Genomic DNA, 22,418 nt, shown 5'->3' on the forward strand with positions numbered 1-22,418 from the left:
TATGATTCTGACCCATTGTTCTTATTTCTTGAAAAAATCCGTGTCACCTAGATGTCTGTGATTAGACATGAAGAAAAATTAGCATATTATAATTTCCAAGTTTCCCTGTGTTTTGAAAGAATGTCATCTTAGGTAAATTTTGCATAAACACTAAAGTCAATGTGTGTCCGAGGAAACCAGAATTGAAAGAGACACGTGTACCCCAATGTTCATTGCACCTCTGTTTACAATAGCCAGGACATGGAAGCAACTTAGATGTCCATCGGCAGACGAATGTTTAAGAAAGCTGTGGTACATATACACAATGGAATATTACTCAGCTATTAAAAAGAATGCATTTGAATCAGCTTTAATGAGGTGTATGAAACTGGAGCCTATTATACAGAGCGAAGTAAGTCAGAAAGAAAAACACCAATACAGTATATTAATGCATATATATGGAATTTAGAAAGATGGTAACAATGATCCTACATGCAAGACAGCAAGAGACACAAATGTAAAGAACAGACTTTTGGACTCTGTGGGAGAAGGCGAGGGTGGGATGATTTGAGAGAATAGCATTGAAACATGTATATTATCATATGTGAAACAGATCGCCAGTCCAGGTTCTATGCATGAGACAGGGTGCTCAGGGCTGGTGCGCTGGGATGACCCTGAGGGATGGGATGGGGAGGGAGGTGGGAGTGGGGTTCAGCATGGGGAACACATGTACCCCTTTGGCTGATTCATGTCAATGTATGGCAAAAACCACCACAATATTGTAAAGTAATTAGCCTCCAATTTAAATAAATTTAAAAAAATAAAGTCAATGTGTGTGGGGGTATGTTTGTAGAAATGCTTTCTTGTAGACATAACTTTTGAACATATTTTCCTGGGATAGATTTTTGGTCCATGTGGCAGTGCCCTCTTGGGTTTCAAATCTGATTCTGAGGTTACCTACGATCTCAGTGTTGGGGTGCCCTTTCAGACCTACAGAGGCAGCCCCCAGGCTTCTGCCCTATGCCACTGCTCCATTTACTCCCCAGACCTGCCTTCCATCATTTTCCGGGCGGGTGAACCCTGACCCTGAAGGCATTAGGGACATTCACTGAGACTTGTTTTTTCCCTTTGTTCCTAGTTATGGTTCCAAAGTAAGTTTTCTTGTTGTCCTTAGGAAAATATCTGTGATGTTTTAGATTGATTCAGGGAAGCTCCAAGTGGGCCCCTTCAACTTTACACCCGCTAGCAGTCTAATCAGTATTTGCTGCTACTTTTGTAGTGAAATGTTTAAGAACTTAGTTTTTGTAAGTCCATCCGCCCTTTCTTTTGATTGTTATAATGGAAAACATTGCTTTCAGTGATCAGAAGTAAAAATGTTGATGGCAAATTTAAAAGACATTATGATCCTTCATATCTTTTTTTCTTGGCAAAGCAATTTAATTAGGAAATAGCCCTGCCCTCTAACATCTGACAATTACCATAAAATTATATCCTGTTTGGTTGGCAACAAAATCAGCTTGTTCGAATTTGTAGCAAAATTTTGAGCTTTTAAATTACTGTAAAAAAGACAGTCATATTTTAAGCAAGAGAGATGAGGTTTTTAAAAAATCAGAAATGCAAAGAACCTCTTTTAAAATGCAATCTCGTTTTCAAAAGTACGATTTCAGTGGGGCTGAGAGTCGGAACCTACTAAATCTTGGGGAGGGTGTCTTGTGCTGATCATACCAGATCTCAGCCTCTTGCTGTCTGTGCACGCACGTGCGTGCGTGTGTGCGTGTGTGTGTGTGTGTGTGTGTGTGTGTGTACGCGCGCGCGCGCGCGCGCAGCCACAGGGCCCCGGGGGTGCTCGGGCTGCGGGCTTCTTCGCTGCCGGGAGCGGGGCGCGCGTACCCGGCGGGGCCGACCCGGGCCGTGTGCAAACGCGGGCAAGGCCGGCTCTTTGTGTGTCAGTGCGGCTCCGCGCCGCCGCGGGCACCATTTTCTGCTCCGCTCCGGACAGGCACATAAAAGGGAAGGCGGCTGCCGCCGGTCGCCGTCCTCTTTCCCTCAGATGCCCTCTGCTGCAGGTTTATTATTACAGTACGGGCCGCGCCGCCTCTCCCCGGGGCCCTGGCCAGCCGCCGGGCTGTGCAGCGCCCTGGCCGCCTTCACGCCTGGCGCGCCCCCAAACCGCCTCCTCCGCCTCCTTATTTGTCTGAAAAGCAACCGCACGTCGAGGCGGAGAAGCCCGCCAAGGGGGAGAGGCCGGGCCGGGTGTGTGCGCGCCGCGCTCCGGGGGCGGGGCCGGGGCGGCGCGCGGAGCCGCGGGCCCCTTTGTCCCCGGGCCCGGCAGGCGCAGGGGGGCGGCGCGGCGCTCGGGGTTCCCGGGTACGGGGGGCCGGGGCGCGCGCGCGTTGGCCGCTCGCCGACCGGGCCCCGAGTCGCCGATTCCTGCCGAGTAAGCAGTCTGGCTCCGCCGCGGCCGCACAGTGGCAGCGAGGCTGGGGTGCTGGCGTGGCGCCAGCCCATCAGAATTAGCTCATTGTTCACTAGCACACTAGCAGCAGAGAGGGAGAGAGAGAGAAACTGACTCTTAGAGAAAGAGACACACACTCTTGGAGAGAGAGCGCGAGGCAGGGAGACCTTCCCCCTCCTTTTTCCAAGGCTGCACTTCTTGGAAGTGAAGCCGGTTTGGGTTTTGTTTCCCTTCCCCCTCCTCCCTCCTTTTCCTCCACCCCTTTTCCCTCCCCCGCCCCCTCCCCCCACCCCCCCTTCCCCAGCTGTCTTTCTAGCATGATACCCTTTTTCATCCACATTTGTGTTTCAGGTGTAGAGAGGAGAGAGTGAACAGGGAACGGGGCTTTTGTCTGTAAGTATATGCCATTCCCATCCCCGGCCGGGAGCGCTGCTTTCTCTTTTGTGTCGATTTCTTGCCGTTGCTCTTTGCTGGACTCCAACCCTGCAGAGTTCATGCTTCTTCCCTCTAAATTTTAAAGAACGGAAGCCTGTACTTAGAGAAATTCTGGCATTTTGGTCCCGCTGCATTAAGGCTGGAATTTGACTTGGGTGTTTTTTTTTTCCTAATGCACAAGTTCAGAGGGAGAAATCTGTTGGGAAGGGGTGGGGTTTTTCGCTTGTTGGTGTGATTTTTGTTCTTCTTGCTAATAAAGCATTGTTAGGAACTGTTTTGTTTCTTTGCATTAAATGCACTTCGGTGCATGCACACCCCCCCCCTCCCCTTTTATAAAGTGGATTTGTGTTCCTCCATCCTTAGTCTTTATTACTCTTTCAAAGCTGCTGCGCCTCCAAGGGTCTTTTCAGGCATTCGATCTTGCAACACTTTCCCCCTGCATTTTCTTATAAAGCAGCTGAACTTTGGGGGAGGGATGGCTTAAAAATAAGTGACTGCTTTTTGCTTGATGATGATAATAATCTGATTTGCATTTCTGTGTGTCTGTAATGCCATTATAGGAAAACTCGAAGAGCTTATAATACCCTGTTAGAGAACTTTGTTTCTCCATTCATCTTAATTTTTGTCATAACTTATGTTAACAAAAGAACTGTATTCTGACACAAAGGTTGAGAGGAAAATCACCGCAGCACGTATATTAATGTTTATTTGGTTTAGGGAGAAGGGCATAATGGTGTATATTCCTGACTTTTCCCCCTTAGTGTAGTGTTTTTTTTTTTTTAAACACGGAAGGTTATGTAATGCAGTGCCATTTCCAAAAATATCCACTCTGAGGCATTACACTACACGGTGCAAGGCTGATTCGTATTCTGCTGTCTTGATTGCAAATATACTGCCAGTAGTATGTCTGGGAACAAAGAGCGGCCAGAAAACAATCTATTTTTATCACTTGATTCTACTTTTAAGTTATTAAGCCTTTTAAACTCCTGCAATTTAAAGATGAACCCAACACTAAGAATAGCCCAGGACTCTGCAAAGCCAGGTACCAGGGATTCCTTTGTCCCCTATTTAAGCCTGCAGACTGTTTGAAAAGCTCTTTCAGAAGCTCCAGTGGTTACAATAATTTGCATGTAACTGAGCTTAACCACAGAAAATGATTATTTGTCTGTAACCTCTAAACAAGCATTTCTCATTTGCTGACCTATGGTAAGGCAATTTGTCTACTGTATTTAAACATATTTTGCAGGTTGGTTGGTCTCCTTGGACTGAAGAGAGGGAGGGTGCAAGGCCAAGACTGTTAAGGATTCTCAAAATGGTAAGAATTGGTCATCAGAGGAGATTCTCAATTGCTTCTTACCAGTCTTTATTCCATATAAATATCAACCACCCACCTTCATCTCCTCTGAACCTTTCATTGTTTCTACCCTATATGACCTTTCAGAGGTTCCTATCCAGCCTGGCAAGCTTCTGCAGTACAGCAATTTATATTAATTGGATGTGATGAATTAGGAATAAGATCTTTTGATTTTCAATCACTTTGAGTAGAAAACTGAAATTCCTTTCAGAAGTGAAAAATTTTTAACTTGAACAACAGAAACTGTTCTGTTCTTTAAGAAGAGTGATAAATTGTGACATGCGTGGAAGAGGTGGCAAGCAATGGGGCTCAAACAAAGCAATGGGTCTTTTAGTAGAGAGAGCCAGAACTTATCCCAAAAGTAGGAGTCTGTGTCCAGCTAATCCAACAGCTATAGTATATGCTAAAGCGGTATATATGTAGAGCACGGACTTTTATGGTAATACACTCTATTGTCTCCCAAATACTGTTTTATTGTTGTCGTTGATTTATAACTTCATTTATGAGAGACATCTGCTCAGTTTTAGAAGATAAGCGTGTTATCCTCTAAATGAAGGTGTAACTATTTCTGACAAGCATTATGATTCACAGAGGAGGCAGCTTAGTGTTCGATGATGGATTAAAGAAATAGATGAAATACACATTAAAAACAGTTGAATACATGTATTACTCTTTTTTGAAAAATTTCCTCTATGGAAATGAACTGAAAAAAAGAACAGAAATGTCATGAAACTTTTTAGTTAAGTACAGCATGTCCTACTGCAGATGTTTATGCTCTTTAAAACACCTCTTTGCCACTTAAGAGTGTGTGGTTTCCAAATTTAGTTTTCGTTTTTTCTTTTAAACGAGGGAGGAATTTAATGAATCAAAATTGAATCCGATATACTTGATGTTTTCTTTGAGAGCAATCCAAGTATAAGCTTCCAAGGAGAAAAGTGAGTCAGAAGCAGTTAAATGAATTCTGTTTGAATTCTGTTAATAAGTAAGCTGTTTATTTTTTGTGTATGCCTCACTTATCATTTCAACAGGTGGGTGTCAAAGCATCAAATAAAATAGATTTTGCTTGGGCATAGGTTGATAATGACCAAATTAAGTAACTTAAGGTAGAAGGCAAAAGGGATAAACAGGAAATTAATCAGTAGGTTTTGTGCAAATGGTTCCTAAATGGATATTAAATTCCTGACTAGCCATTGTCATAGGGTTCTAGGATGGTAATAAAATAACCTACTGCAAAGTGTTTTTGTTTATTTGGTTACCTTTTACTGTGATTGGCCACGCCACCTTGTCCTGTAGCTCTTTATCCCAGAACCTTACCCTGGAATAAAGAGGGTGTGAAGAGTTATGTGTGTTTTAATGTCAGGTGACCAGTTTGGTTAAACATCAGTCTGACCACTGATTCTGCCAAAATTAGTCCTATAGATCAAGCTCAAAGAATAAATATCGTGTTTCCATAGCAGTGAGCGGAGTAAGTTTTGTGGAAGTAAAGCATGTGTGCCAAAGCCCAGAATGAAAGTTGGAACAGTTCGAGTGCAGAAGAGCAAATTCAAATTATTGTTACATGTTGTCAATTTCTTACAGTTGTCGTCTATTTATGGTGGCAGAATGAGAAATCAGTTTGTTGCTCTTGGAAGGATTTTTAGTCATGGAAAAATTCTCACAACTTTTTGGTGATCCTTTCATCAAGATGTCAGTCCCTTTTGGCACAAGCCCATTGCCTGAAATGAAACCACCGACAGTTATTGTCTGTGGGTGATTCCAAGTAACTTTCTAGCAATTTTCTTATTCCGGGAGGTCTGAGCTCTTCAAAGTCTTTTCACATACTAATGTAAAAAAAAATAAATTTTGATTGTCTTTTTTTTTTTTAACTGAAATTAGAGGTGTCTTATACCTCCTTTTCGGAAAAATGAAGTTATTTTCTTTCCTTGATTAAAACAGGAATTACTTTGCTGATCTTTAAGTCTTTACTTAAAGACTTATCTCTTATATGATAGAAACTAGCTCTGGGGAAGCAGTGCACTTAACACCTAGTCACCTTTAGAACATATATAAACTTTTATATATTTTCTGTGAGACATATCTTTCCATTTATATAGAAACATGGATTTCCATATTTCAAAACACTAAAAAGGGTCTAATTTCAGTGTTTTTGACCTGTTTAGTAAAGGGCTTATTCCAAATACAAATTTATAATCAACTCATTCCAGAGTAAGAAATTAACTAGTAGACTCTAGGATCCAAAACAGAATGGTTCAATATTTAGGCATTCGACATACCCTAAAATGATGTTTCACAATGATAACTTTTTGCATTATGAAAAAATACAACTGCGTTGTTAATCTATGAGGCGCTAATCACATTGTGTTCCATATACGGGACCCTTTGGGCACAACCCCAGGGGGCATTATTTACATAGGCTACAGTGCATCTGGGGTTGTGCATTTTAGCAGTACTGTTACAAGTTTTAATTTTGAGTGTGGTTTGCCTTTTCTTCATTTTCTAGAATGTTCTTTTTAATAACATCCCCCAGTTTTTTTGGTTTTCTAGTAAGCATAACCTTTTCCTAGCACCCCACCCCCGACATGTCTTTGCAATTAACAAGATATTGTGAGTCTGCAGAAATCCTCAGCATTCCTTTAATTTATATTTGGCTTTTTGTTAAATTTAATTTCTAAGATTATATTTAATATTGGTCCTTGGGATTTACTTAGTTGTTTTATTTTAAAGGCATTTGCTTTGGATACATCACTGAGAAGAAAATATTTCAAAAATAAGCAGATGGTCTTAGTGAATAGTTTGAAAAAATAAATTATTTCATTCAGTGTCAAAGTTAAGTCCTGATTTTCAACATGACTTCCCTTTGTGCTGTAAACTTACCTCCTGGTACGAATGTGCCATGGATTCACAGTGGAAAAGCTTGGGCTCATTATGTTTTAACAGAGACCTAGGAATTGGAACAATTTTAGATTCTCTCTAAGTCTGATGCTGAGCTTTTCAAAATGATGAGTTGACTCCATTGTACTGCTCATAGAGCTTTGCTTTCTGTACAGTCTGTGAAGTGGCATTCATGAACTTACAAGGAGACTCTTTCAATAATCTCTCCAGTAACATAAGGTTTTCTTGTTTAAAGAAAAAGAGAAAGATTGCAAAGGGATGAGGTACTGTTGGTAGCTGTGCCGTTGGGTTTTGGAATGTAAATTTACAAGTTACTCAGTGATTTTTTGATTGTGGGGATGCTGAAAAGTACCTAGGAGAGTAATTTTAGATGGTACTGTCTTCTCTTTTACCAGTGCTTCTAGCTCATTGTGAGGGGAGAATTGGGAATTGTTTGGGGAATTAGGACAGTAGGGATGGTCTATCTGGGTTTAGCCCCAGTCCCTCTTCCTCTTGAGCTAAATAGATAGGTCAGGCAGAAGAAGGTATTTGAGCAGAAATCTTGGAATAAACAGGTATTTAAAATATCATTCTATTTTTTTTATTTGTTCTGTTTTAAACTGATGCAATTCTTAAAACTGGCATGTAAATCAGGTCATCATAAATACACTGAAAGAATTCTCTTTATTTTAAACCCTAAGATGAATGGTTTTCCCGCGTGGTGCAGTGGTAAAGAATCTGCCTGCCAATGCAGGAGATGCAGGAGACACGGGTTCAATCCTTGGGTCAGGAAGATCCCCTGAAGTAGGAAATGGCAACCCACTCCAGTATTCTTGCCTGGAAAATTCCATGGATAGAGGAACCTGGCTGTCTAGAGTCCATGGGATTGCAAAGAGTCAGACATGACTGAGCACACACACAGTCTAAGATGAATACTTTAAAATAGGAAAATATACTTCTGAAATGTGAACACTTTACTAATCCAAATGAATAACCTCCAGATGATGAGTTTTATACATTGTGCTCACTTACACTAGACTGACCAGGAGCCTTAGAGTGAGGTACTGTGGCTTCCCTGCTCTTGCACATATGTTTTTAAATGCTGTTTTTGGCTGGTAAGTCTTTTAGGACCTTATCCTCACAACCAAAGTGAAATGGACGGTTGAGATAATTATCTGAATAATTATGCTTAACACAAAATAACTTGATTTTGTCTGATTCATCTTGCTTTATTCAAAATGTTGCTGGAGTGAGGCAGGAGTGGAAGGGATTTGCCTGAATTATCTGAATAATTCCTTTGTTATATGGGAAAAAGACTAGCAATAAGGAAATCTTACCAGTGAATCCAATTTGAATGTACCAGAAGAAAATGTAATGGATGTAGCTGGATTGTATCATCTTAGTTGATCAAGATATATTTTAAAAATTCTGGCTTTAAACCACTCCTTTGCTTTATATTGGAAAATTAACCATAAGTCTCATTCCACATCTGTAGAAATTATGGTTCCTAAAAATCCTATTTCTTGGATCTAAATCTATCTGAAACGAGTACTTCTGGACATGTTTTGCACCTATGGACAGCTTCAAGAATCTCTCATCTCAGTAGTTTAAAAAACAGCAGTGATCCTGAAATTGATCTGTTAGTGCATGACAGTATTAGCAGCTCTAATGGTTTGGGATTTAAACATTAGCATGGCTCTCAACTAAATTCTAAATATCAATTCAGTTATTAGTAGCAATGACATGGTATTAACCTGGTGTAACACTAGATTATACTCTCCTGCATTATTTCTTAGTTGGATCACATGCATTTCTTTCACTGACCAGCTAGATTATAGACTTCCAGAAAGTTTAAAAACTTCATATGCAGTGTTTAATGAAATATTAAATATATGTTAGAAGCTCAGTAAATATTTGGTGCATACATGCTAATACCTGTTAAGTTGGACTTTTAAAAATTCATCCTTAGTGACTTAATCTTGTTTAGTTTTCATGGACTAGAAGTAATTTTTATCCTTCCATTCTTCTAAAGAGCTAGGAAGTTGAAGTGAATGTAATGTTGGCTTCCACAGCAAATTATTTTCCATTATTTATTAGCAGAAGAAAAAAATTATGATTAAGCCATAAAGCCACTTGTCAAACAAGTGTCTTGCAGTTGCTCACCTTTATCAACATTTAGAGCCATCCTCTGAACAACCTGATGTGATTCTAGCCCTCTAGGTTTGATCCAGCTGTGGTACTCAAAACTGACAGCAACTTTTCACTATAGTCCTAAAAATCCCCTCTGGGATCCAGGAGAAACTTTGCTCCCAGTACTGGAACTTTAAAGCCTTTATTTATTTCCAGTATGATCTCATTCTGTGATACCATGTAAATGATCCCAAGAAAACAAAGTTGCCATGTATGGAAGCACTGAAGAAAATGAGAAGAGTTAGCAGTAGGATTGTGCATCTATTCCTATGTCAGCTGAACAAGCCTTTTTTTCTTTTTTAGTATTTTCTTTGTGCTAAGTTTGTTGCATTATGGAATGTAGATTTATATTTTACTTGTGGCAGGAAGACTAATATGCGTGATGAACTTAATGTCTTACAATATAATCTAGTGCTAAATTGTAAGATGCAGAGGAGTGGTATCACTAGAGACTGGGAATTGGAGGTCAATTATTTCTTTTAAGGAGGTTAAGCCATACCCAGAGATGACAGATACATGGTTTGTGTGCCATCTCTGCCTCCTCCTCCACTTGTGGCAGACATTGCGAATCAGTGTCTTAACACACGTTATTATTATTATTCATCCTGAATATGATTTCCAAATCTTCACTCTCTTGTTACTTTAACAACTGATTGGAGTCGGCACAAAATTTGAAACCTAGAAGGTCCTTGAGAGCAGGTACTGTGCCTTCTTGATGTTTTCAGGGCTTAGCATCTATCCTTAGTAAATATTGAGTGAGTGAAGAATGGGTAGATTTAGATGAGAGAAAAGCATATTTCTGATAAATACATTTATTGGAAAGGTATGCTTACAGGAGAGAGCATAATACATGTTTACCGCATTAGTGAATGTCCTCTCCCTATTTCAGGCCTCTCTGCTCTCAAAGGCGGACCTCACACACTAGACCTAGAAGGCAAGGACTCCACTTGCTGAGCTAGAGGCAGCCACTGCGCAGGCATCTTGGAGATGGCCCCAGGCTCCCACTCAGGTTCCAGCCTGTCTCAGGCTCTTTGCATTTTGACTGTGCCCAACAGAAAAAGCACACATGTTCATTCACATACACCTTATTTATTGCTGCCTCTTACTGTCCTTGGGCCATGATAGAGTGATAAGAAGGAAGGTCCCTAGTTGGAAGGAATAGGGAAGGGAGCACACTTAACCTCTTTCTTGGGAGAAAGTGGCTGCACTTCCCCTGGTAAATGCCAGAGGATTCCTTAGTGTCCACTTGGCCAGAGAGGGTGTTGTTGCTGTGCCAGCTGTGAAAGCAGACCCCATTCTTCCCTTCTTTGCGGCTAGCCATGTGCTAATCAGTCGCAACCACACAAACCCAGCTGGTTCTCTCTACTTCTTCCTGATTAGCCAGACGTACATATTCAGAATTCAAGCCAACGCTTACATCATCATAATAAAATTGTTTACAATTTGAGGCCTATGGACCGTTAATAATTTAGACAATAGTCTAGTGACCATCATAAGGGAATCTCATCACATGTTACCCAAAAGTTGGGGAAAGCCAAGACCAAGAAGGATTTTTCTGGAATCTCTTCTGGAAACAGGACAGACTCAGAAGGCATCAGCTGCAAGATTTTCAATATGAAATGAGTTTACCAGTTCTTCTGGACCCTTCAGGTGTGGTTGGACTCATCCCCTAGACAGTAAGTGACATACATAAGCGCTGTTTCCTTAAATTCCTTATGCCTACTCCCACATCATACTTTTAAATATTTTTTTCAACTTCTGTGTTTTAAACCTTCATAAACTGAATCTCTGTGGCTGAGCAGCCATTCCAGTAACTATGTGAACTCGTGTTTTATTTCTAGCTACTATAGCATTTATTTTCTTAGAAGGACCAGGCTACTTGTTATTCTGAACATGCCCCAGGAGGCCCTCCCCTCTGTGCCTTTGCTTACTCAGTCCTAGAAAGAATGCTCCTCTGGACAAATAAAGCTCTTCTTCCAGACTGAATTTAAATGACAACACCTCCATGAAACTCTCCCCAGGACATCTAGCAGGAATGATCTGCTCCCTTGTATACTAAACGCACACACAATATTCTACTTGTGGCTGGCTTCTTTCTGCATGCCTTTCTACCCTCCAAGAATAAACCTGAAGCACACTGACCACTAGTAAGTGAACATCGGACCTCTTCTTATGGTGCAGTTGAAGCTGTGATGCCTCTTTTTCCCCTTTTCCTGTATCAGGATGGTGAGTTCAGTTGTGGAACAGTTGAGAGGGAACTCTAGAACAACTAGTGAAATTGACTGGCATTCTTTTCCTACGAAGTGAAAGGAACCCCTAACCTTCATGGACCTTGAAATAGATTACACCTCCATGAGCCAGTCTGACCACTGCTCCAATACCTGTGTGGGAACTGGCACATCCTTAGTTTGCTGAGTTGCTCAGTCGTGTCTGACTGTTTGCGACCCCATGGACTGTAGCCCACCAGGCTCCTCCGTCCATGGGATTTTCCAGGCAAGAAAATCCTGGAGTGGGTTGCCATTTCCTCCTCTGGAGGATCTTCCCAACTCAGGGACCGAACCCGGGTCTCCCACGTTGTAGGCTAGACGCTTTACCGCCTGAGCCACCGGGGAAGTCTAGTAACACATAATCTTTCTAAAAATCCTTCAGTCTTAATGCATTTGCCTAGAATTGCACAAGTGCAATTTAACATTGATATCAAAAACACTTGCAGCGAATTCCTAAGCAGAAGCAATTCCTCTTATTGGTTACTAAGGCACATCCTTAGTAACCAATAAATGTCTGTGGAATAAATGAATGAGTGAGAGCTCAGGAATACATGGAGATCTGTTATTTCTGGGCAGAGCCAGGTGTCTCACCTTGAGATTTACAACTCGTAGTAGCCCAACACTTTGCTGGGGCGTGACAGTTCTGATTATAAAATGTAGGACCCAGGAAATTAAGTCACTACACACAGGTGATGAATTTGTTGCTGAAAACCATCTCTCACTGAATAAAGAAGGCTCAGTGTTAGGGAGGTAAGAGCGGAGAGTTAAGTGAAATGTAAACACGATACAAAACCAGCTCCTCAGTTCTGCGCTGCCTTCTGCACTCTTTAGACAGAAGAAGCCCTCAGAGTGTCCAGAAATTTAGTTTGATGTGGTCTGCTGGAAGAGGACTGTCAGCTTTAGGGAGGAGTCACATGTCCATCCGGCTGGGAGATGTCACTGTGCTTCAGGTCATCAATGTTGTATTGCCAGCGGTCCACAGTGCCTCTCAGCAATCTGACTGAGTCAGTCATGACAGTAGAGCATCATCTGCTCTGGTTTCACAAGGTAATGAATTCTTTACAAATAAAATAATTGCCTGTTGTTACCTCGGAATGGTTTCCGATCTAAGCCTTGTGCCTAAGAAGTCGCTCAGTTCATGTCCAGCTCTTTGCCACCCCATGGACTGTAACCTGTCAGGCTTCCCTGTCCACGGAATACTCCAGGCAAGAATAGTGGAGTGGGTTGCCATGCCTTTCTCTGGGAGATCTTCCCAACCCAGGGATCAAACCCAGGTCTCCTGCATTGCAGGCAGATTGTTTACTGTCTGAGCCACCAGGGAAGCCCTAGATTTATGTAGCTGGAGGTATTTTTAAGCCCTGGATTTTAACTGTGCTTGTTCAGTATTCATCCTAACTCTCATAGACTAAAATACAAGCATCACGCCTGTTTGAAAAGAAGGGAAAGATATTTAAGAGAATGCGGTCAGTGAAAGGAAGGTCTGTTTGCCCCTTTTATGCTGAAATTGGGAATCAGAGCCATTGATTGGAAAGAAAGGGAGAATAGCTGAATAGTTGTTGCCAGTGAAAATATGAGCCAGAGACCTGTACCAATACGTAATTAAAACAAGAGGGAGGTTGATACTGTGCACAAAGTTTTGGTGTGGTTGCCCAGTTCTAGCTCTTGTCCCTTCTCCACTCCAGCCCGTACTCAGATCACCATCACACACCGCCGTCCTTTGATTACTAGGGCAGGTAGCAGCCTTCCTGTCTGAATTGTGTTTGATACAATTCCAGCTGGGAAAAGTACTGCAGGCCACTGACCGAACAGGGGGAATTTACAAAAGTTGTGTTTAAAATGGATCCAGGCATTTTGTGGTCTCTTTGAATAAAGCCATTGTCAGATATAGCAGAAATTAGGAGAAGATACTGTGTGTTTGGCAGCCAACATTCGAAACTGTCAAGGAAAAACTGGATTCTGTGGTTAGATGGATAAAACTTATTGACTAAGATACTTAAAAACATGACCTAAGTAAGGGATTGTTATTAAGTACTTTTCCAAGAAGGACTATTTCTTGCCCTTCGTTTAAGGCATCATAGTGAAAGTTACCAAAAGGCTTATTGAGACCGTGCTGGGAAAGCCTGCCGTTGTGCACGTTTGCCAGGCAGTTGCCGAGCCTCTGCCGTGGTGCCATGTGGGTTTGGCAGCACGTGTTTGAACGTTTAGCCTAGTGCCTGCTGCGTTGTGGGGACTCAGTTAACACTGGCTGAAAGAAGGAATACTGGGCAGAGAATGGACCTACTATTCGAAACATGCAATCTCATGGACTTTCTGAGGTAGCATGGTTATGAGAATTAGAAATTGAAGAGATGAAGTTGTTAATTAACCCTCACCTTTCCTGAATAGATGTCCCAAGATTTGGTGGCTTAGCTCTAAAGAAACCTTTTTTTTTTTTTTTTTTAAATGTGTTTTCTTTGCTAGTTTAGCACTTGCAACCCAAACTAATGGGGACTTGTCTTTCCTAAGATGTTCATTCTCTGGAGTTGAAAGCTACCTACCAAAATTCAATACTTCATAGAAAATAAGTATTTAGTAAATATTTCTTGACTTATTGATTGGATAATTAATATATATATACTCAACCAATTTAGGTAATACAGCATCAAAAATTCTGCCCACATCTTGGAGCCCTTCTCATCTTTGTAATTTTGATCTTTTATTACCTGGATTTGATTGTTTCCAAAGCCTGGATGCTCTGGACCCTATAAAAAAGCTGTATAACTGAAGCTCCATTTCACGGTGCCCTGTGGAAACTTGGGTCTAATTCGACATCGTGGAATGCCTCTGGCCCTTGCATGTTTTGCTCGCTTCTTGATAATAGAATCTTAAATTATTCTGATCTTGTTATCAAGGTCTGGGAGTCAAATCTCTACATCTTTTCATTTCATCTTCATTAAGCCTATTCCTTTTTCTTTTTTTTTTCATGAGGACTGCTTTTTAAACTTTAATTTTATTATACAGGATTAACTGTCTACACTGTCACAATCAATTCAATCAGAAATTCCATTAAATTTGGTTTTTGGCATCATAGAAACCATTCATCTGATAATTAATGTGAATTTTTCCCCAATTGATCAATGTTCGTATGTTGTTTAGACAAAACCAGAGGTTCGTCATGTCTTTGACTGAATGAATACAGTACTCTACATGTGGTTTGAGGATCACAGACCACTTTTCTTGTTACATGCTATTTGTTACCTTCATGATAGTAATAACTAATGGTTGGCTTGTTCCCTCGTCTCTGTGTTTCCATTTTTGTCATTAGAACTAATTGCATTTCTTAGACTATATTAATTAAAAGTTCCCAACTGGAATCAGGTTAGATTTGTTTTTCTTTCTGAATTACCATTCTTAATTGTTTATACATGCCTCTCTATCCTAATAAGTATTTATTTTCTTCCCCTTCAACTAGGATCACTTTATACTTATATGTTGTGTATGGTTTGCATAGCTGTGTATTATTGATCAAGAGTTTAATTCTCCTTTGACTAAACAGTTTGTTTTGAAATTGAAATTTTGAAAAGTAAAGTTAGAGTGAACATGAGTTCTAATGGTATTTGTTGAAAGATATTCTGAATTAGATTGTCCATTGCCTGGTCATCAAAGAAGTTGTTTGAGAGTTTATTTAGGGGTCATATTAAAACAATTTGGCTTCTCAGCAAATACCCTTCGTAATTAGCTGCAGTGTTTGCTAGATATTTGTATTGTGCTGAACATTTCCTTCCAGGGAAAACTGAAAAAAGACAAAACCGTGGTGATCAGTGTTGCTTGGCTTTAATTAGACCCACAGTCTTAAGGTAGCCAAGTGAGAGCTGCCGCTCTAAATGTTGTCCTTCCCCAGTGACTGTAGCGACAAATGGACACTGGTGAGCACGCCCTGTGTGCCCTCCAACAGTGCTGAGTGTTTTAGGCAAGTTATTTTTTAAAATTATTTTAATTGAAGGCTAATTACTTTACACTATTATGGTGGCTTTTGCCACACATTCACATGAATCAGCCACGGGTGTACATGTGTCCCCATCCTGAGCCCCCCTCCCACTTCCCTCCCCATCCCATCCCTCAGGGTCATCCCAGTGCACCAGCCCTGAGCACCCTGCCTCATGCATCGGACCTGGACTGGCGATCTGTTTCACATATGATAATATACATGTTTCAGTGCTATTCTCTCAAATCATCCCACCCTCGCCCTCTCCCACAGAGTCCAAAAGACTGTTCTATACCTCTGTGTCTCTTTTGCTGTCTCGCATATAGGGTCATCGTTACCATCTTTCTAAATTCCATATTTATGCCTAGGTATACTGTACTGGTGTTTTTCTTTCTGGCTTACTTCACTCTGTTATTTTTGAAGGGGAGCTATTTATCAGAAAACACACACACACACACACACACACACACAAAAGAAAATACAGCTAGCAGAGAAACAAATATTTCTGAGAAAACTACTCTTGATGGTAGGTGTCAACAGTCCACTGAGTAGAGACGCTCAGCACCTACCGAGAGATTGAAAGCAAGCCCACTCTCAGGGCCTCGTGGCGCCACTGCAGCTGGCTCCGGGGAAACAGCAGACAAGACTGCTATGGACAGGCCGTGTTCTCTGAGAAGAGAGGCTGGGTGTGCATCCCGTCTTCTCCATTTCTCAGCTATGTGACCTTGGGCACGCTCCCTGACTGCGGAGCGTCCTCCTCTGTCAGACGGTGAGGCTGATGGTGTGACAGCTGACCCCGGCCCACTTGGTCCATCTGTGCTGACCCTGTTGCCGTGGCCTTACAGGTACTGATGCATTCAGCGGCACCCTGAGGATTAAAGGGGTGTGCCTAGAAAATGTGCCTAAAATTTAAAAACAAAAAATTAGAATGAACTCCAGTGTGCAATTCCCACAGAAAACTGTGGCTCTCCAAACTTAAATATTATGCCAGTGTGGGTTCCAACCACTCTCATGTCTTGCTCACAGTTCTCTTCCTTTGGAGAAGTATAGTTTTGCTGATTGGTTTACCATGGAAGAAGAACCAAAGGGAAAAGCCCCAAAGATGTCAATATCAGTGTCTTGTCTCAGAATGCGGTCAGGATTTAGAATGAAGTTCTGAGTTTCCAATGCTGTCTTTTTCATGCCAATTAGAATATAACTGATCCCTTTCCCAGAGAATTTAGCCTCCTAATTTGGCATTCCTTTTGCTGTCATCTTCATGACTCTCCAGGTGTGGTGACTCCTGGTCCCGAAACACCGCGTCCATTTGGGTCGATGGCCACTGCCTTTGGTCGTCTCTGCTTCCTGTGGCACTGACGGACTGGCCTTTATCAGGGAGAAGCTGCCTTCTGAGTCAGACCCCACTCAGTGGGCCTGAGAGTCCAGGGGGTGCACAGGGGCACATCTGTCCTGACCTGCTCCTCTGTGCTCTCAGTTTTTTGCAGTTTCCGTATAGGACAGTTCCCCAGAAGCCGCGCAGTGCCCCAGCACTTAGGACGTGCAGATACAGGTCTGGCTGTGTTCCCCTCTTTAAAGCCAAACTTCTTAAAAGATAATCAACTAGCGTCTGATTTAAACCAAGTTTAATTACATCCTCTCCATAATAGAAACCACTTTCCCTCCGAATTTGGTGATCTGTTGCAATGCTGTTTGCTGTTGAAGAGTTATCTAGACTTCAAATGACCAAAACAGTACACGACAAGCTCTGAACTGTGAGATGACTTTTGCTAAATGCTGATCAGTTTGCACCTGCCAGCAGAAGAGGGTGCATTGATGGAAAGAGTGAATAAATTCTTTTGGAATGAGCACTTTGGGCGAAAATGCAAACTTTCTGGAAAAGTCAGTCTTGCATATGTCAGCAATAGGAATGCTTTGAAATTTTTCATAAGCTCATCAAAAGCAACTGGCTATCTCATTATTCACCCAGATCAAGAAAAACCCCAAATCCATATGTCCAGATAAATATTTATTTCACTAGCTTTTAATTTAGGGCTTTAGGAAAAAAGACCCTGAGTTTCAAGGACTTTTTCTTTCACGTTGTTGGTGAAAACTTTCATAGATTTTAGTGAATAGCACAGTAACTTTAGAACAAGAAAGAAAAATTAGCATTCTTGGTGAGTAGAAATCAGACTTCTTATAGTTACATGAAGGTGAAATTCAGTATACCTAAAATTACTCAAACTGGCTAATAAAAGCAAGTCTAGATGTTTCCTATTAACCTTGGAATGTGCTTGGAAAAGGTCCTGCTAATTCCAGATGTCTAGTATTGGAAAGGGTATCAGCAGCATGACTCATTTGTGGCAGAGAATACCGTTCAAAAATTCGCAAGTGCAGTTTGGTGCACTCAGGCCCAATATGGTTATCTTTTCTTCCTTAGGGTGTTCGTTCTGTCCTTCAGTCTTTTGCTCTCTTTCTTTCTGCCTCCCTCTTTCTTTCTTCCTCTCTTCCCTCCCTTCCTTCCCTTTCATCCTTCCTTCCTTCTCCTACCATAAGTGTAGGAGAAACATTGCAAAATGTGGTGTTTCTAATTTTTTGGTTGCAAATGAAAACCAATTTATATAAGGGAATAAGGTGGTCCAGACTTAGAACTCAGATGTGTTAAGTAAATATTTACTCTGGTTCCACTCCAGGGAGGTAAAAGATTTTATTAACATATTTGTTGAGGTCATGGGGCAAGGAAAAGCTTATGCTGTGCTTAAATGCCTGAGGGGCCTTTTCTTTTTTTTTTTTTTTTCCTTGCGAGTTAACAAAGGCCAGTATTTTTTATCCTGCTGGAAAGAGCAAATGTCTTATTTTTGTGGCCTGTACTTTCTTATTGTTCACTCACAAACTGCTTAATCTCAAACCAGAGTTTTAAAAAGCTGCTTTATTTTTTCCCTTTGTTCAGAAAATCTCTTCTTAGATATCCTTTATGAGATTTGTTTCCAAGCTTTCTTCTTGTGCTTTTTCTCCTGGTTTACTTTGGGCTGTTATCAGCTGTTTGTACTTTGTTTTGTCTTCATCACTGAAAAGAAAAATCGCCCATTAAAAGTCTAGATTTGAAGTGTTGAACTTAATTCCTTGAGTCCAGTCCACAATTTGGCTCTGCTTAGCATACCAGGCTGACCTCCAGCACAGGGGAGGGTGCCTTGGCAGAAATCTGAGAATTCCTCGATCAGTAACTCCCTTTTTTGGATTTATGGAGCCTTTAGGTGGATTGCTTTGTGCTAAGCATTTTCCTATTGGAAAGGAATGAGGCTGGGATGAGAGGGGTTTGCACAGCACAAAATGTTTGCAACTGACCTCCGGTTCAGCGTGATGGGTTCACCAGCTGCTGCTGCACCCTGCCTTGAAGCACACGCCATCCAAAGCCCCAAACTCACATCATGAATGGTTTCAAAGAGCAGTGACAAAGCAAAGTTGGGTAATGGTAACCTTTTGTGGCTTGCTTCTGACTTGATTCCTTGCTCCTCTTTAAGTCTTTGTTTTTATTCTTAGAAATCAAATTTTAAAAGACTCAGCAGCCAAACAGGCAGAATATTATACTGTGGTACAGAGTGACTGTGAAAGCTCTTTGTGCTGACGATTAATTTCACTTGTAAACACTTTCATTTTGTTGCCAGCGAGGAGACTTCCTTTTCCTTTCTCTGCCTAGTTGAAATCTAGAAATGAAATTCCACAGCTGTCAGGCTCCCACATATTCATCAGCGGCCTCTCAAGATGGCTTCACAACAGGCAGAGTGAATCTAGAGGATTCTACTGTTAAACTCTGAACACCGCTTGTTTCAAACACCCCAGCTCACAAAGGAAAGAAATGAATCCTTTGCCTGCCTGACATGTCATCATGGGCAGTAACATAATCTGCTGCATAATATGAATAAAATGTGGACATTTTCTGAGCCCATAGTAAACATCTGCACCCAAAGCAAAGTTAATTCGATGGGCTTAATCAGCTTGTGTGCTGGGAACCACAGTTGTCTCCCCCACCCCCATTTCTACAGGTTAAGAACTTCAGTTCAGTTTAGTCACTCAGTTGTGTCCGACTCTTTGCGACCCCGTGAATTGCTCTGGAGTTATTTCTCCACTGATCTCCAGTAGCATATTGGGCACCTACTGACCTGTGGAGTTCCTCTTTCAGTATCTTATCATTTTGCCTCTTCATACTGTTCATGACTTATCAGGCCATAAAAAACCAAGAGTGTCAGTAGGTATTGTAGTGCAGCAGTGTCCCAAAAGACCATCCCTTCCTTTCTAGCAGGAGGGCATTTGTGGTTGAGTGCAATAGTCAAGTGTTTGTAATGCTTTCTCTGCGATTATCCATTGGTTACCACAGCCAGCTTGTGTGTGTGTGTGTGTGTGTGCATGCATGGACGCACACTTAAATTAGATCCCTGCACGTTTCACTTAGTTCTCAAACCAGAATGTTTGCCAACTTAGGGACCAACTAGCACATTTATTTTACTTTCTAGAATGTGCAGAGATGACGTCCGGTATGGGAATGACCCGACGTTTTTCTTTTTGCCTTCTAGTTGCAGTACCTTTGCCGCACTGTGTACGCCATCTCCAAGCAGCATTCTCAGGGTTAGGCAGAGCTCTAAGACTTGGTCTCTAGAGAGACAGCTCAGCGCATCATCTTTTGGCACCATCTAATCCTTGATGTAATACTGTTCAGAGAAAATGATCCTTGTAACTCATTTATAGTTTCACTTTACATTCTGCCCTCTCACATGACCAGTCACACCTGGGAGCAGACCAGCTTTTGAGGGAGATTCTTAATAGGGCCACTTCAAAGGGTATTTGCAGAAATGAAGTGCATGTGCGTGCACATAAATTCTGTCTTACAGTACTGGGTTTCATAACCTCCCAGCCAATTAGGCAGAATAGAAGATGTACACACACATGCACGTACACACACGCACACACACACACACACTCACACACAGAGTAATTGGCAGAGAGATTATAAAATATACTCCTTTGCTGCTCAAAGAATTAATTATGTAGGTTGGACATCTGCTGCTCTGGTTCACTCTTCTAATTACAGGGGGTGGGCACCTATCTTTGATAAATCATAAAAGGGCCATGTTTAAGCACACAGAACCCCACAAAGGCTAGAAAATAATGTTATAATTATGGTTGTTAACAACCAAGCCATGCAGCATCTTCATCAGTTTTCTGAGAATGTACGTTCACTGGTAAAGTAAGCAACATATATATATATATACATTTAGGCTCCAAATAAAGCCATGGTCCTGCCTTTGAAGATTGTTCTCATCTAACAGTCTCCCCAAAGAAATACTGATAAAGATGGTAAGTGAGTAAAGGGAAATATGGATTTAGAAACAGGTAATAAATAGATGTAATTCAAAATTTTCATGCAGTATGGTAGAAGTGATAGGAATCATGCCAATTAGATTGATTCTGAATATGGACTATGTTGTTATTCTTTAGTTGCTAAGTTGTCTCTAACTCTTTTCTACCCCATGGACTGTAGCTCACCAAGCTCCTCTGTCCATGGGATTTCTGAGACAAGAATACTGGAGTGGGTTTCCATTTCCTTCTCCAGGGGATCTTCCTGACCCAGGAATTGAACCCACATCTCCTGCATTGGCAGGTGGATTCTCTACCACTGAGCCACCAGGGAAGCCCTAAACTTTGGTTTATTTCTTACAAGATATCCCCATGTGCTTGCATTTCTGAGATGCTCACACCACCACCACCAAGAGAGAATTTGGTGAAGCTTAAAAAAGGAAGTTGGTTTAATAAGTGTTTATGAAGAACACAAACTTGAATCCAGAAAACTGAATATATGGGAAACAATTTAAGCCATGTGTCCACTTACAGAGCATCATTTGACATATGCCAAGAAGAACGAGCAGCTTTGGCGTCCAGCAAGAACAGGTGACCTCCAAAAAGATAGATCAGCTTATCCTTTTTTCTGACCTACTTGTTATTAGCACTTGAAAGCCCCTCAACCTTCTATCTTCCTTGGCTTGCATCTGGCAGCCTTTACATACCCTTGCAGATCTGCTCCCTGCCACCCTCATTTCCTCTGTTGACAGCACTACTGGATGTCTTGCTAATTGTTGGTTTTGTTTGTTTTTTAAATCTATTGATAGATATTCTGAGAACTATTACATTTGACATAACCTATACTTAAAAAAAAATTGCACCTAAAGCACACTATTCATTTCTAGTCAAAGCTGTGGTTTTTCCAGTAGTTGAGTATGGATGTGAGAGTTGGACCATAAAGAGAGCTGAGTGCTGAAGAATTGATGCTGTTGAACTGTGGTGTTGGAGAAGACTCTTGAAAGTCCCTTGCACTGTAAGGAGATCAGGCCAGTCAGTCCTAAAGGAAATCAGCCTGGAATATTCATTGGAAGGACTGATGCTGAAGCTGAAGCTCCAATACTTTGGCCACCTAATGCAAAGAACTGACTCACTGGAAGAGAGTCAGTCTTTCTGCTGGGAAAGATTGAAGGCAGAAGGAGAAGGGGATGGCAGAGGATGAGATGGTTGGATGGCATCACCGACTTGATGGACTTGAGTTTGAGCAATCTCCGGGAGTTGGTGATGGACAGGGAGGCCTGGCGTGCTGCAGTCCATGGGGTCACAAAGAGTCGGACACCACTGAGCGACTGAACTGAACTGACTCATTTCCTAGGGCTGTCAAAACAGAGTACCAGAGACTAGATGGCTTAAACAACAGAAGTTTATCTTCCACAGTTCTGGAATCTTGAAGTCTGCAGTCCGCCTTGGTTTCTCCTGAGTCCTCTCTCCTTGGCTTGTAGATGGCCACCTATCTCCCAGTGTCCTCGTGTGTCTTCTGTGTGCGCATGTGTGTACAATTTCCTCTGCTTATAACTAACCAGTCATATGGATTAG

At 41.6% G+C, this 22,418-nt stretch overlaps 1 protein-coding gene across 2 annotated transcripts in view; it reads left to right on the forward strand.

Moving 5' to 3' along the window:
• Positions 1–2,562: 2,562 nt before the first annotated feature.
• Positions 2,563–22,418, forward strand: part of NREP (neuronal regeneration related protein) — a 32,686-nt gene continuing 12,830 nt past the window's right edge. The window contains exons 1-3 of one of the 2 annotated variants that reach the window (XM_059890175.1): positions 2,563–2,647; positions 2,786–2,827; positions 4,116–4,184. In XM_059890175.1, coding sequence (XP_059746158.1) covers positions 4,182–4,184 — 3 coding nt within the window. In that variant the 5' untranslated portion in view covers positions 2,563–2,647; positions 2,786–2,827; positions 4,116–4,181. 2 annotated transcript variants of the gene reach the window in all.

Source organism: Bos taurus, chromosome 10, assembly GCF_002263795.3.
Source record: "Bos taurus isolate L1 Dominette 01449 registration number 42190680 breed Hereford chromosome 10, ARS-UCD2.0, whole genome shotgun sequence".
NCBI lineage: Eukaryota > Metazoa > Chordata > Mammalia > Artiodactyla > Bovidae > Bos > Bos taurus.